At 35.7% G+C, this 16,818-nt stretch overlaps 1 protein-coding gene across 9 annotated transcripts in view; it reads right to left on the bottom strand.

Moving 5' to 3' along the window:
- The window catches only part of CDK14 (cyclin dependent kinase 14), a 602,339-nt gene that overhangs the window by 271,042 nt on the left and 314,479 nt on the right, over positions 1-16,818 (bottom strand). For all 9 annotated transcript variants that reach the window (XM_032253088.1, XM_032253082.1, XM_032253085.1 and 6 more), the window contains one exon: positions 7,213-7,336. In XM_032253088.1, coding sequence (XP_032108979.1) covers positions 7,213-7,336 — 124 coding nt within the window. The remainder of the gene's footprint in view (positions 1-7,212; positions 7,337-16,818) is intronic.

The raw sequence follows: 16,818 nt of genomic DNA on the forward strand, positions 1-16,818 counted from the left end.
AATAAAAGAATGTTTTTCAGACATGTTTTTAAAATTAGTAAGCAGCACAGACCATTAGTTTTTAACTGATTTTTATTTTTAATTTTCCAGTGCTTTCTTCTTTCATTAAAATGAAAAACATCCTAATATCCTAAGTTTATCTATTACCACAGAAGAAATTATTCAAGGTGAAAAGGATATTTAAAAATATTAATATGCATAAATATGCAGTATTTCAAAGCTAAGTAAACCAACACAACACGTATGGAAGGATTTTTTAAAAAAGAAACCAGAGAAAAAAAGAAGAAAGAAAATTAACGAACTGGTGGTATTAAGGTGAGAAACAAAGGTTTAAAATCACAAATTAAAAAAAAAAAAGTTTAACTTCCAGAATTTATAGTGTGTCTTATATTTCCCACAGTAGCTGGTCAGTTTTTCTTGCATCCAGTAAAGATTTTAGAAAACACGTGCTTTAGACTGCAGTAATTCATTTACCATCATCTAAGATTTTAGTATAAATAAAGCATATTGACATATAGTAGTGGAGTCTGGTTTGGACTGAATTTTAAAATAAGCTTTTTAGAAGGTAGAGAAAGGGATGGGCAGGATCTATAAAGCAGGGATATTAGGGAATTGCCAAACTGTAAGCTAACTTCTACACTTACTGCTATGGTCTGAATGTCTGTCCCCACCAAAACTCACATTGAAACTTAATCCCAAATATGGCAGTACTGAAAAGTGGGGGGCCTTTAAGAGGTGCTGGGTCTTACGGGCTCTCCCCTCATGAATGGATTATTCCATTCATGGGCTAATGTATTAACGAGTTATCTCAGAAGTGGCATTTGTGGCTTTATGTGAGCATGCTCAACCCCCTTGCCACATGATGCCCTGCACTGCCTCAGGACTCTGCAAAGAGTCCCCACTAACAAGAAGGCCCTCACCAAAAGGAGCACCTCAACCTTGGACTTAGCCTCTATAAGAAATATTTTATTTATTTATAAATCATCCAGTTTTAGTTTCTGTTATAGGTAACAGGAAACAAACTAAGACACTTAACTATATGTTAACAATGTTCAAGTGTAATCGCTGTGGCCTTCATCAGCACAGGTATTACATAAATCTGTGATTCATTTCAATGCTACTACTGTTAACAACTATTAATTCTTCCACCCTGGTCATTATGGCAGCTACTTAAGGTTCCAGTCCTTCTATATATACAAATATTTTCTAAATATACATGGCTATATTTTAACTTACATCCAGTATTACTTATTTGATTTTGCCAACAATTCTGCCCTCAAATTATACAGGGGGGGAAAACATGTTTCTGCATACTGAAATCCCTGTGCCTAAGTTTCTATCAACAGTGGAGAATAAGATGATCAGCCCTATGTGTAGCAGTTTGTTCTGCATTTGAAGACATCTTGTTACCTCATATGCATGATTTGGCTGAAACTGAACTCTCTTTCAAATTTTCTCATTTCCATGGAGGCTGAAGCTGCCATTCTTAGCAATCAAACCCTATATACATTGCTTCAATCTGGCTTATGGTAACTGAACAGAGAGATTTCTCATAGAGGAAATAGTATATGCATATTAGTTGCAGTTCATATATATCCTTCTTGTTCCCATTTACAGCTTAAAAAAACACTTACCTATATGAGTTTTTAAAAAGATGTTTAGGGCAGTGAAATTATTCTGAATGATATTATAATGATTGATAAATGTCACCCTAACATAAGCAATGGAGTCTGCATGATACCGCTGTGTCAATACAGGCTTATCAATTCTAACATGCATACCACACTGATGCCAGATGTTGATAGTAGGGGAAGCTGTGCATATGGGAAGAAGGTACATAAGAACTATCAGTATTTTCTGCTCAATTTTGCTGTGAACTTAAAACTCTTCTAAAAAATAAAGTTTATCTAAAAGGAAAAAATGCTTTCAAATATTTAGCATTTTAACATGCTTGGAACAATGTTATGTTGTAATAACACAAAACAAAAAGATCCAATATAATTAGATGTCTTTATCATTCCTCTTGAATAGAAAATAAAACCTTTTGAAGAGGTGGGCAAGATATTAAACAAGATTTAAATGATGAAGCTAATTGGTGTTTCAAGATCAGGGAAAAGACAATTTTAAGTATCAACATTCCCTTTCAAAAGAGTTACCATATCTTTAAAGTAACGGGTCAAGGGAAAATAACTTTGTTTAGTTCACATGTCAAATACGAATTACATTTAACATGTAAGCTTAATAATCTATTCAATAGATTTTAAAATATGTGTACTTGCATTTAGAGTTTTAATGAAATTCCCTAGAGAAATCAGGGAGAGAAAAAATCCTTTCTTTGGTTCGTATTGTACCAATTATTCACATTCTTTGCTTTCAGATCCACATGAAAGCAACTGCCTAAACTTTTCATTAAAACTGTTTGTGTGTTAAACCGTTCAAAGAATCTTTTAGAAGTAGACGCTTCTAAAAGTAGATGCTTCATTGGGTAATGAAGTTATTTTTGCTATTAGAAAATGTATTCTGAAAGAAAGATACAGTAAAATTGAATCCTGCAGGTCATAACAAATAAGCTAAGTTATATCTAACCTTAAATTTATGATGATAATTTCAATGGTGAATTTTGCATGTCAATGATTTAAAACATAGGTAAAGGTCTGTATCTTTGAGACTAACAGGCTTTTATCCAGAGACAATATTTATCAAACTGACTGACTACTCTGCATCTGAAAGAAGGTGATTTCTTTCTGTTTACTAATATTCCTATGTAAATTCAGAGAAGCACATGACAAGCCATGAGCTTACCATGTCCTTTACAGAGTCACATTTCTGATGTGTTCCTTAAATTAATCTAAAATATGATTTACAATGATTTCTTCTCTCAATTTAGACAAGGACCAGCCTGGAAGAGGAAACTATCAAGATTAGGAAGGTAAAATTTTAGACCTCTGATGGGAAAGAGACCAATGTGATTTTTACTTAATTATAACCACAGAGTTTTTCAACTTTGTTTCTCCACCAAGAAAGCCAATAAAATAAGCTAAGTCCTTAAACGCTTATGTTATAGAATTCTTGCTATCTCTCATTCAATTTCAACAGCAGTAACTTTAATCTCTCTGTCTTTCTGTATAGTTAGACCATAACCCTTAAAAATAGTAAAAGAATGGCTTAGAAATATAGATGACACCAATATCATCTTATAGAAATTCTACAGACTCCTCCATTTTGCTTTAATCTCATTTATATGGAAAAATACATTTAAGTTTTCATACTATTATACTGCAAATGACCTTAGTTTCTCGGTGAATTTATTTATGCATTTACTTGTTTTGCTTCAATAATTTTCTTTTAATGTGCTCTCAATGCTTATTATAAAAGCAAGGTTCTCACCTATTAGAATTTCCAAAAGATAGAATCAAAAATTAGATTCTAGGGAGGGATAATAGCATTGATTCTAGATTTAATGGACAGATTTTTTATTTTTATTTTTATTTTTTTTTACCTACCAGCAAATATCTGGTCATTAGAAAATAAATTAATAATTTCAGAAATGTACAACATAAAAAGTCAGCCCTAAAAGGACCTTAGAAAGTATATGTTCAATGCTCTTGTTTTTCGGACAAGGAAGGCTCAGAAGGGGATAAATGATGTCTTGAAAGTCACAAGCTAGTTATAGACAGAGCAAATTCTCTTAACTCAATGTGCAACACACTTTGCTTTCAAGAACAGTACATTTAGACAATCATTTAGAGGTTACAGAGTAGAAACCTCAAATCCTATGCATTTTATATATGTTTACATTCACTTAGTCGTGTTTATTTTGGCAGCCTGAGATCACATAATAAATACCCAGTGAGTGTGCAGGGTCTATGTTTAACGTTATGTCTATTCCTGAAGCTCTAACACTATCTAAAACATCTAATTCCATCTACACTCTTCACCATGTGTGGCCAGGATAGCACTGATTAAAAGAAAATTATTTTATAAACTATTAGTTTGCCAAAACTAATCAGACAGAAATTCGTAAATTCAGGTGGGTCTTAGTCTTTAGACTAATACTAAATTTAGTCATGTATATTTTTTATTCATTCAATCAATATTTGCTGAACATCTACTACATGCTAAGCATGGTTCTAGAGATAGTGTAGACAACAGTAAGCAAGACAGATCAAGCTCCTGCCTTCATGGAACTTCCGATCAAGAAGTTTAAGCCAAAAATAAACAGATAAACAAATGAACAAAATGATTTCAGAGCCCTAGAAGTGTTATTGAAGAAATAAGAGTCGATGATAATATGGAAAAGATTCTGTTTTTGAAGAGGTGATGTGAACTATAACCTCTATTGTAAGAAAAAGGCAGCCGCATGAGAAGCAGAAAGAAGAGCATCCCAAGCAAAAGGAAAAGCAAACTGCAAGCCTCTAGTGGAAACAAGTTCGCGGTTTGGCTGCACCACAGTTTGCAAGGAGCAACAAGGTGGTGAAGACACAGGCTACATAAGGGATTTGAAATATTTTTCCAGTAGATTATGTAAAGATAAATCATCCTTTAAGAAATGAGTCTGCATGCCTCCATAAAATTTTATTATTTTATTATATCCAGGCAGAGCAAATCTCTGTATTAGAAAAGCCATAGTGATTCTCAATCATGTGTAATTTACTTATTCAAAACATATATAAAAAACAAGGGTCAGGCAAGGGTTTAAATATGACTTTGCTTACAAGAAAAAAAAAATAGTTACAGCATTTTGACCACCTGGAATTCAGAACTGCATTCTGTTTAAACCTGAGGGGTGTACAAATTCACTATCATTTGGTTTACTTCACCCAGAAGGTAAAGTCTACTAAGGTTGAACTCACTTATTACTACTGAATTAGTCAAATGACAAAGTGTTCTTTATGTGATGCATGTTTTTGAACTAGTATAATCTATTTACATAGCATGGATGTCATATATAGAAAACGGCATACAAAAACAATCAATAATGTCCTACACTAGGCTGCCCTGTAAGAGAAAACATCTACATGTATAAATATAAAGACCTTGGGCCACCTGAGATTGAAAGATATGAATCAAGAGTATGAATTCCATGTTTGCAACCAGCAACCTGTATGTCCAAGCCTGGGCAAGATTCTTATCCTCTCTGAATCTCATCTCTCTCAAAAATACAGGTTAATATACATTCCTAGCTTGAAGAGACAATGAAGCAAGAATTTCTAAGTGTTTAGCACAGAGAATAAACTCAATAAATTTTAGTCTTTACCCCTCATATATTTTTTTCTAATGAAAGTAGTATCATTTACAATATGAGAACTACAATCATGTAAATTATATTTGTCTCTTTTAATCAAAATTTTATGGTTTTGGTCACATAAGAAAGAAAAGTAGGACAAAGAAACCATTTTTAAACCTCTTCACACATCAAATACTGAATTAAGACCTTGTTTTTTTAAATTGTTTTGCTGCCTGGAACCATCCTATTCTGACTGTCTAGCTTCTCTAGAGTTTCCAGTGTGTTTCCTTCATGTCAGACACACACACATGCCCAAACACAGTAAATCACAGTTAATTGCATGTCTTAAATTAAAAGACAAAAAAATTGCACAATTAATTGGGGGAAATTGTCAGTTGGTGAATGAGTCTCGCTCACTACACTCTGTGCACAGGGTGCATGCCAAGTGCATATTCCAAGCTGGACGATTCTCTCCATGACTCTGAGAACAGGTACAGGGCACAATCTTTCTGCACAGCAGTCTGATCAGAAGAATCAAATGCTTTAAAACACTCAACATTTCAATTGTTGTATCAATAGCTATCTCTACAAGGATGTTCAGTACAGGACTAAGCATAACTGTGAAAAATTAGAAAGAACCAAAATGCTCATTAATAAGGGCCTGAATAGAGACTAGGTTTGACCATTAACGGAAAAAAATCTAAATTCTAATGCTAAAATCTGGCAATAAACTATACATACAAACACACTAATGCACACAGAATTTCATCATTTTATCAAAGCAGGAAATGACAAAGTTTTATAATATATTCCTAGTCAACTAGTCATACTAACTTTTGTTTTATTTCATTTTTGAATAAAAGAATTTATAAAACTCAACAAAGTAGATTCATTCCAAAGGTATTCAGCAGTCTACTAACCTTAAAATAAGAAATAAACATTTCCTGCCTTCTTTTATATAATGGGGTATGGAGAGGGAAAAGATAATCATATTTCAGCAAAAGCCCGTATCTCAACCTCAGGCATCTTTATGTCCCAAGGGTAATATTTTCATTCTATTCTTAATGGAACAAATTTCTAATCAGAACATGTATTCAAAAATAATTGAGGCAATGCAATGTCAACATATCATGCTGCTACCAGGCATCCCCCTGGTGCTCAGAATCAACTCAACACAATCTCCAGCATGACAGAAAGCCTGGCCAATGCAAAATGTCAGACTTGATCAAGGGAAGGGGTGCTAGCAAGGAGCATACAATAGTTGTGCTCCCCTTTGGATGCTCAAATATAGTGTTTGGAGGAAAGCTTCTATGCTAGAAGAAGACAATCTCAAAACATCTAAGGAAGGAAAGGCTTACAATGCCCACTCCAGAACCTCAACTTTTAAATATTAGTAAGTGTCTATTTTTGTAAGGATATTGAAAATACTTGAAACAACAGTCAATTCTGGAAAGGTTAACACTACATCCAGATTTCTAGTTATTACAGTCTCCGGGCAACGTATATTATTGAATATATCCTGCAACCCTCTGAAAGGTCCAGAGGTTTAAATTTAGGTTTCTCTAAGTTTGGCAAAATATTGGTAATTGTTGAAGCTGGGTGATGAGTCATTGAAGTTCATTATATTCTACTTTTGAGTATAATTGACATTTTCATAACAGAAGTTTAGAAAAATAGATTTTTGCTCAAGGAGTATATATTTTATGTTAAAAATTTCACTGACTTTTCCTTTGGAAATATATATTAACAAGATCTGGTTTATGTTTATTATTAAAGACTCTAACAAGCAGTCTGAATTTTATAAAATTCTACAAAGCATTATGTTTTATGCTATCATAAAAAAGAAAAAAAATCCTTCATTCCAGAAAAAAATTTACCATGATCTATGATGACAGAAGAAGTGCACCTAAACAAATGCAGTGCCACCATCTGCCTGGCATTCTCACATTGTGACAAAATAGACTGGTAATTAACTGCTTTCTTACCGAAATCTGCCAGCTTCAACTCCCCCGTGTCACTGATCAGAAGGTTCTGTGGTTTCAGGTCTCTGTGCAAAATATAACGCTGGTGGATGTAAGACAGCCCTCGCAGCAACTGAAATAAAAACAACTGAAAAAATAAGGAGACAAAGGTTAAAATCTGAACACAGATAAATGCCAGTTTCTACATACAGTCTTCTAAGTACTTATATTTACATATAGTGAAAATGGGTAACCATCACCAAATATTCTAACAAATTATTTCAACAGAATGTGAGATATTAGCATGTAAATTCCTAATTCACTAAGAAGCAAATCTAGGAATTTCTAACAACCTATTATATCAACTCCAGAGTGATACTTCCCCATCCAGAGATCTATACTCGAATCAGTGTTCCTTAAATTAATTAAAATGTAAATAACCAATTTTTAATAATTGATTTAGTCTTCAGGACTAAAGTGATGTTTGAGAAGAAAGGAAATCTATTCATAACATCATAAAGATTTAAAAAAGAACTGTTTACCAAGTTTATGTCAATATGCACATATTTAATTCATAGAAACAACATAAACATGTACCCATAAGTTCACCCATTAACATGCTTTGAGGAATAGAAAGATAAGATGACTTGAAATAATTAAAACAAAAACAATCATATTGTCTAACTAATACTGCGTTATAATTATACTGCTTTTGCACGTATGGTCACAGAGATTAGGCTGCTGCCTAAAGACAGACATGTACCTTCGCTAATTACAAAGCAAACCCATCCTAAAGGGAAAGGAGACACAGAAAACAGAAGTCAAGAATTTGAGAGTAATACTTTTGTAAGAAATAATTTCAGAGGTGATTAATAGCCTTTTCTGTGAAGTTTCATATTGGATCATACCAAACGTTTCTATTTTGATAAACAAAAAAGTGTGATTCACTAGGGTTCCCAACACTCTTCTTATAAAAAAGGGAATATTTTTAAACAATTACTTGCCAAAATAATCCTAATTGACATTAAAAAAAAATCTCCTAAAACAGAAACAAATGTTCTTACTTTTAAGTGTCACCAACATTCTAGTCTATATAACCAGCTAGTAACCAAAGGCAGTTTCAGGGAAATTTCAAATGAGCTGTAAAAGACGAATGATAGAAGGATTCTGAAATATTTGAACAGAAAAGACTGGCAACTTCCTGAGGGCCCTGGAAGGTAGCATTTCTGGAATGTTCTGACTAAGCAGGGGCTTTGAAAGCCAACTGAATTCTCATTATACCTTGAAATAACAGTAAAGTTAATTTATCTCAAAACATCAATATGTGACAATGTGTATGGGGGGACAGTAAAGGCTTGATATCATTATTTCCAAAGCCTAAGCAGCAGAAAGTAGAAGTCTGTTCTGTGTTAGTGAAGATTAAAAGACTAGCTCAAGAATCTCAGGATGCAAACATCTCTCTGCATTTGTCTTCTCAATCCTTCTTGTACACAAACAGAACGACTTGAGTTCATACCATCACTAGCAGCTGTCAGCCTCATTCTTCACTTCCAATACTCCCTGCATCCTGAAGCCTCCAAAAAGCTTACAACTTCTAAGACAATTCATACTCCTTTAGTTTAGAATGAAGGAGGGAAAAATAAAGCCACTTTGTATTATCAAAGCCTTTTAAAAAACCAAAACAAATACACAAAGGCAGATCACACAACAAACCTAATTTTAAAAATAAACTGATTTTGAAAAGAAACAGTTTGCCATTGTATAAGATGCTACCTGATCTTAGGGACCTATGAGAATCTTATCAGAATGTAACTGTCTGTTTAATCATGGCAATGCATTTTATTTTAACAAATACATAGCACTTACTACGTTATCAACTGCTATTCTATGGAGTTTATAGAATATTACTTCATTTGATCTTATAACAATTTTAATGAAGCAGGTACTACTATTAACCTCTGTATTGTAATGAGGAAACTGGGTGCAGTTTCTCAAGATCACACAGCAATTAAGCGGCAGAGCCAGGACTCAAACCCACAGTCTGATTCCAAATTCTATGCTCTTGACCATCTCACCGTCTCATTCATCATCTTGGCCAGAAATCAACACCAATATACAATGTATTGCTAGAGAACTGCTTCCTCCAATGAACAGAATAAAATCTGGGAATCTGATAACATGGCTTTCAAGGCCACTGAGATAAGCACTGATTCCAACTGAGGGGCTCAGGCATTGTTTTTTGCAGGGGGCAGGCTCAGGCATTATTACTCCACATTCCCCAGCTCCAAGGAACCTTGCCCACCCCAACACTCAGCACGCTGATCCTCAACCCTGTACTTTTCTCCTTGCTTCTCCTCAAAAAGGCCATCTCTTCCCTTTGCCTACCACTTTCCATGCATTTCGTAGTCTCTCCTCAGGAACTGCTCCTCCCTGGAGCCTTCTCTGACCACCCTGCAAGCCCTTGGACCCCTACAGGTCTGTGTGAGGTGCTCCTCCCTGTTCCCAGGGCAGCCTCTGCATACATCTATCACAGTATGATACTTATCCTAGCACCCATAGGCTATGTGCTTTAACCATCTTTATAACTTGGGTTATGTGAGTAATGTGACTACTGATCTGAATTTAGAGACATCTGGATGGTAGCAGACAAAAACAAATAACAGACAACCTTGGAATGGATTTCTCTAGAAGCTAAGGGCAGAAGTAGGTAAATCAAGCAGTTTCAAAGAACTCTTCCTTACTACCATTACAAATTAGTGAAAATATATACTCCTCATACTAATCTAGAAGCTATTCAAATAGGATGTCATATTAAACGAGATTTAAAAAGCAGTACTGGAGAAAAAAAATGCCACTATACACTCCAATTGTAAGTGTATACATGACAAATTAAGCCCCAAACATGACAAATACAGCTCCAAACAAATATCTGAACAAATCTCCACAGCATAAATTTATTTAAGATTTATTAAGTGTCAACCATATGTGCCAGGTGCTGCTATGCAAGAAGGATGCCAAAAGGAATAAGATAGGAGATGTGGTCCCTAGACTGGAGGAGCTCACAGCTATAACTTGGCATGACAGACACACAAACAGGTCACTGTGACTGAGAGGTCTGTATTGTAAAAGCAACACAAACTAAGCATGCTGAAAGCACAGAGAAGGGTGGATCCAACAACAAAAAAAAGTAGTAGAATTGATTTGGCTGTTACAAGAAGAATAACCTGTGAGAAGGGAATGAATCACAGAAAACTTGCCACTCTGAAAATAGAATTCATTACGTGTAAAATTTCAAAAGGAAACTGAGTTGAGCACTCACCAAACACAGAAGTTAAAATGTTATGACAACCCCCTTAACATTCTGAGGAAAACACTGAGGAGACCAAGCAAGCAGGTATAACATAAATTCTAAGTAAGACAATATATGAAACTAAACCTACCAACTCAGCCTCATAAAATTAACTGTGGCAAGGGGATGATCAACTTTCTGAAAACCGTTAGAAAATTGTTTTATGTTGGAACTCAGAAACCGATACCCTGAAAATGGCACTTTAACATGCTGAGCTGAAGAAGCCTGAAGGTCTCTTTGACCTTCTGCCCCACTCCCCAACCCTGCCACTGTCTCTCAATCCTCTGTCTCTCCCAAAGCACAGGATGAAGTTGTTCTCTGAGGTCCGTTTATCTGCCTAAAATCTGGACCTGCCAAAGAAGAAAACAATTACCTGTGGCACCTTCCCTGAGTTTAACTGAATTCATGTCCCAGGAAGAAAGACTGAAGTCTGTCAACACACCTGGACAGACTTTTGTCACACACCACTGTCTGCTCTGCAGGCCCAGCTGACTTAGTCCCAAGCCACTTGTATATATATTCTTCAGTCTCATTTAATTTCCTTAAAAATAATTTACCACACTCCTAAAATCATCCATACCTCCCCATCTCCCTTTCTCCTAATAAGAATATATAAACATCTATTCACATTGGGTTTCTGGGTAACTATTCTCCTATGATGCCCTTGTGCTATGCACATTAAAATAAATGTATGGGCCGGTGCAGTGGCTCACGCCTGTAATCCCAGCACTTTGGGAAGCCAAGGCAGGCAGATTACCTGAGGTCAGGAGTTTGAGACCAGCCTGGCCAATGTGGTGAAGCCCCATCTCTACTAAAAATATAAAAATTAGCCAGTGTGGTAGAACAGGTCTGTAATCCCAGCTACTCAGGAGGCTGAGACAGGAGAATTGCTTGAGCCCAGGAGACAGACGTTTGTAATGAGCCAAGTACCACTATACTGCAGCCTGGCAGAGACAGAGCAAAACTGTGTCTCAAAAAAATAGATAAATAAATGTATGCCTTTTCTCAAATCAATGTGCATTTGGTGAGTTAATTTTTCTGTGAACCTTTAGAGGGTGATGTGGTAGTTTTCCCTTGACCCCTACCATTTACAGAAAAACATTTTAATATGCTTAACAAAATATACTCTGGCAGATAGAGGTGGAAAGGCTCTAAGGAAGCAGCACCCTACTGAGTTCAATGGGATGCCCCATGGATTACGCTGGGAATGTCTTTAGAACTCAAGCCTTTTGCTGCGCGCCGTGGCTCACGCCTGTAATCCCAACACTTTGGGAGGCTGAGACGGGCAGATCATGAGGTCAGGAGTTCAAGACCAGCCCGGCCAACATGGTGAAACCCCATCTCTACTAAAAATACAAAAATTATCTGGGCATGGTGGCACATGCCTTTAATTCCAGCTACTCGGGATGCCGAGGCAGAAGAATTGCTTGAACCGGGACCCGGGAGGTGAAGGTTACAGTGAGCTGAGAGTATGCCACTGTACTCTAGCCTGGGATACAGAATAAGACTCCATCTAAAAAAAAAAAAAAAAAAAAAAAGCAAACCCAACAACTCAAGCCTAGAGAGCTTCTTTTAGACAAACAGGCAAGTCCTTAATTTTCTAATTTAAATTTTGAGAAAATCACTTCACTTGGTTATTGTATAAAACACACAGAAAGCTATACTTGATCTTCTATGAAAAACCAGAAGACCCTGTGAGAACAAGAACGGCCACCAAGGAGGAAGACACACACATTCTTTTTCTATAGAGTAAGAATCAGCTTTGCTAATAAAACGTGAAACACCAGCGGATTCTCAGGCACTAAAAAAAAAAAAAAAGAAGGAAGACTAATACTAACTGAAAGTTTACTGTAATTTAAAGGCAGTTCTAAGTACTTTTATATAAATAACTTAATTAGGCCCCAGGCGGTGGCTCACAACCATAATCGAAACACTTTGGGAGGCAGAAGCAGATGGATCACTTGAATCCAAGAGTTCGAGACCAGCCTAGACAACATGGCAAAACTCTGTCTCCACTAAAAAAATACAAAAAATTAGCCAGGCATAGTGCCGTGCCTGTAGTCCCAGCTACTTGGGACACTGAAGTAGGAAGATCACTTGAGCACAAGGGGCGGAGATTGCAGTGAACTGAGGCACCAGTGCATTCCAGTCTGGGCAACCGAGTGAGACTCTACCTCCAAAACAAACAAACAAACAAAGAAGCAAAACAAAACAAAACAAAAAACACCGCAAATTACGTAATTATTTCCATCTGCCATCTTGTATTTTTCCTTTCTGTTTAAACAAATGAGAAAACTAAAGGTCAAAAGAAATAAGAAACATAGCCATCCAACCATCACACAGCTCTTGTGAGCTTTCCACCATACCTCATTATCTTAAATGAGGTTGATACTGAATAAATATATGGATGAATAGTTATACACCCAACACAATCAAAGAGCTTTTATTATTAAGTGAACCCAACTTTGTAAAGCCTCAATTAGCATATAATGAGGCACATGATTCTTGAATTTCTGTTTTGCCATTCAAAATCTTAGAAATAGATAACATGACAAGACAACTTCATGTGCTGAACTTGATAAATTAATATATTTGAAACTCTTTATCTTTCTATTATAGTAGCCATAAGATCTTCCTAAGAATATTTTGCCATCTTAGGATATGCTATTTAATATTTATAAAAGGAGATTCATCTCATATCCATCTGTAGGATCACTGAAGATTTATATTACAGTTTGACTACGTTCATTTTCTGTAATAAAACTCCAATGAGAAAATGTCTTAAATAGTAATGAAATGATGAACAGGGACACTTTTGCCAGCAGTAGATCTATCTTTAGCCAGTTGTCTTAGCATCTCCAGCAGAAAGCAGCATATTCTCAGTGCCATGGCATATACTTCGTGGGAGTACCCCTTAATACTTCCTCTATTCCCTTCTGAAACTCTTCACAATTTAAGTAGGTAAAATAAATAAACAGATAAATGGTATTTTATCACAACTTTAAGTAAGTTGATATAAACACACACTATTAAATTCAATGTTATATTTATTGCTCAGAACTACTGACATTTACAGTAATAAACAAGCATTATAACCAACCTCTCCCGCCAATGTCTAAATAGGTGAGGTTGGATGCTCTTTTTCTCAGTGGCTAGAGGTATCAGGCTCCGTGAATGGTCAGAAATACAAAGATTATTTAATATATGTGATTCCATTTAATCTGAGATGAAGCACAGTGAATATCCTGTTGATTTTTCAGGATATGTATCAACTTCTTTTTTTTTTAAATTGCATGTTAGATTTTGGGGTACATGTGAAGGACATGCAAGATTGTTGCATAGGTACACACATAGTAGTGTGATTTGCTGCCTTCCGCCCCATCACCTATATCTGGCATATCCCCCCATGCTTTTAAGGATTGTGCAGGGTCTCTCAGGGCTTACAGGAGATTAAGAAATCTACAAACAGGAGTCATTAACAATCCTACCATTTACAACACAGCACTAATGTCTTACAAAGACAGCTATGCTACTCTTTTGCCATGTTTAATATCTCTGTAACTCAGGTTTCTCATCTTAAACATAGTTGGTTTAGTATTAGACATCTTTGTTAACCATTCCACGTTGTAAAATTACACTATTCCATTATTTTATGGATAACAGAAATGGAAGGGATTCTATAAATTAAACACTGGAGTTGAATCACTACCATTTATTGAGTGCTTACTAAGACAGACATTTTGCTAAGTGTATTATATGCATTCGACAATTTAACCCTCACAACACTTCTACTAGGTAGATATTATTGCCCCTGTTTCATAGAAAAAGAAATAAAGCCTCAGAGAAATTAAGTGAATTGCCTTAACTAAGTAACACAGGGAGAAGAAAACCAAATACTGAATCCTCTCACTTATACTTGGGAGGTAAATGATGAAAACACATGGGCACATAGAGGAGAACAACACATACTGCAACCTATCAGAGGGTGGAAGGTGGTGGAAGGGAGAGGATCAGGAAAAATAACCGATGGATACAAGGCTTAATACCTGGGTGATGAAATAATCAGTGCAACCAACCCCATGACATTCCTTTACCTATGTAATAAAACTGCACATCCTGCGCATGTACCTCTGAACTTAAAAGTTTTTAAAAACGAGAAATTAAGTGAGTTGCCCAAAGGAACACATAGTAAGTAAGAGAGAGTACTGATATTTGAACCCATTTTTGTCTTACACTGACATCACAATTAAGAGGTCTGCTATCCAAAAAGGTGTGCATAGTAATTAATTAAAATAGCTATATACTGTGTGAACCTAAAGCTACAAAATATGACACTGGCAGATAAATGAAAGTTATACATGAGTAATAAATACTTCAAATAGTATGTTCCATATTTAACACTGTATCATTTAAAAACCCATAGACTGTACAAACTTTAAACTACTCATAACTGACACAAGAGCAGAAAATCAAACACCGCATGTTCTCACTCATAGGCGAGTGTTGAACAATGAGAACACATGGACACAGGAAGGGGAGCACTACACACTGGGGTCTGTTGGGGGGAAACAAGGGGAGGGACAGTGGGGGGTGGGGAGCTGGGGAGAGATAGCATGGGGAAAAATGCCAGATATAAGTGAAGGGGACGAAGGCAGCAAATCACACTGCCATGTGTGTACCTATGCAACTCTCTTGCATGTTCTTCAAATGTACCCCAAAACATAAAATGCAATAAAAAAATTTAAAAATAAATAAATAAATAAACTACTCATATATCCAACTTTCTAGAAGTTAAAAATAATTAAAGTCCTAATAATATGTGGTCAGTGTCAAAATATTTTGTAATATGCATCAGATAATGGTTTAACTGCAATACTAGGTCTTTAATTTTTAAAAGCCACAAAATGATTCATCATGATTCATACCATTTAGTTGAGTTTCAAAATAGCTAATGCAAATATTAAATCCTAATCTATAATGCAATGTACACCCAAATAGTTTTATTTTACAAAGCATCATTGCAATTCAAAGTATTGAATTTTTAAAGAATACTTTGAAGGTTATACAGAGATGTAAAAAAAGGCAGAAATAAAACCCTAGCTATTCAACATCACAGTATAATTAATGTGTCGCTTTGGATATACTTGACAGTATTTAAGTGTGCTACTGGGATGGTATAAGACACAAGCATTCATGCTAAGGCATCAGGCCTTTCATGTGTACTTTTTTGCCATATACTTCATGTAGGCCCAGTTCTTGTAAAATCTGAGTAGCAGGAGGAGTTTGTCTTGCTTTCTGCCCTTTTTAAGTTCTTCCATTCCCTTTCTGCTTTTTTTGTTACACTCCCTAAGGCTCTGAGATAAGTAACATGCTTTGTCGTTTCTAGATAACCTAACAATTTAATTTGCATTCTTTAAGATCTTTGAACATTAATATGCTTTTCCTAAAGATGAAAATTTTCTGGAGAGAAATACTCAAAAAATGAGAATTTCAGGTCCATGGGCAAGATGCTGGGGAAATAACTGCTTAGCTTACCAAGTAAGGAATGGTCTCCCATTCCACACTCTCTTTCTACTTCAAGGCAATGGTGGATACCAAGCAAGGTGGTGTTTCTGGCATGGAGGTGCCCACAGTGAGCAGGCAGTTGGAAGCCATGGGATCTAGAGCCGGGAGACTTACATGAGTCAAATGAGGCTAATGTGATTGATCTTTGTTTTTTCAAGTTCTGTGAAAGAAGATCTAGTAGAGTAAGAAGGTTTCCAAGTTATTGGGCTTTGTATACACAAAGAACGTAGGGAGGGCTGAGTCTTCCCTTTAACAGAACTGGGCATCTGCCTAAAATTAGTATTAGAAATATTCCCAAGGTGAGTAGAAACTGTTAAAGACAAGCTATTGTATTTAAGAGCTATCTAACATAATTTTCCAAGAGAAAAACCGAAAGAACTCTTCCAAGAAATTCAAGTGACATAATCTTATTCTGTCATTAAGTTTCTGTCTGTCAGAATTATAGGACTGACCTGACTGATAAGTGCTTTTCTGAACTATATGGAAGTAGCACAGAAGCCAAATTGGGAAATGGAGAGTCAGTAGTTCTTTCTACTCAACTTCATTTGGGAACGTATGCTACTCTCTCCCAACTACAGGGCCATTCTTTTTTATACACAGTGAAAATGAATCAATATTCAGAGTTTAAGTGGTTTTACTGACTAAAGTAACAGATACTAAATCAAAATGAATTATCTTACTATCAACTGAGAAGGCTAGCATAACTAAAAAGAAAG

This window comes from Sapajus apella, unplaced genomic scaffold, assembly GCF_009761245.1.
Source record: "Sapajus apella isolate SASKATOON/1434 unplaced genomic scaffold, GSC_monkey_1.0 scaffold81, whole genome shotgun sequence".
Taxonomy (NCBI): domain Eukaryota; kingdom Metazoa; phylum Chordata; class Mammalia; order Primates; family Cebidae; genus Sapajus; species Sapajus apella.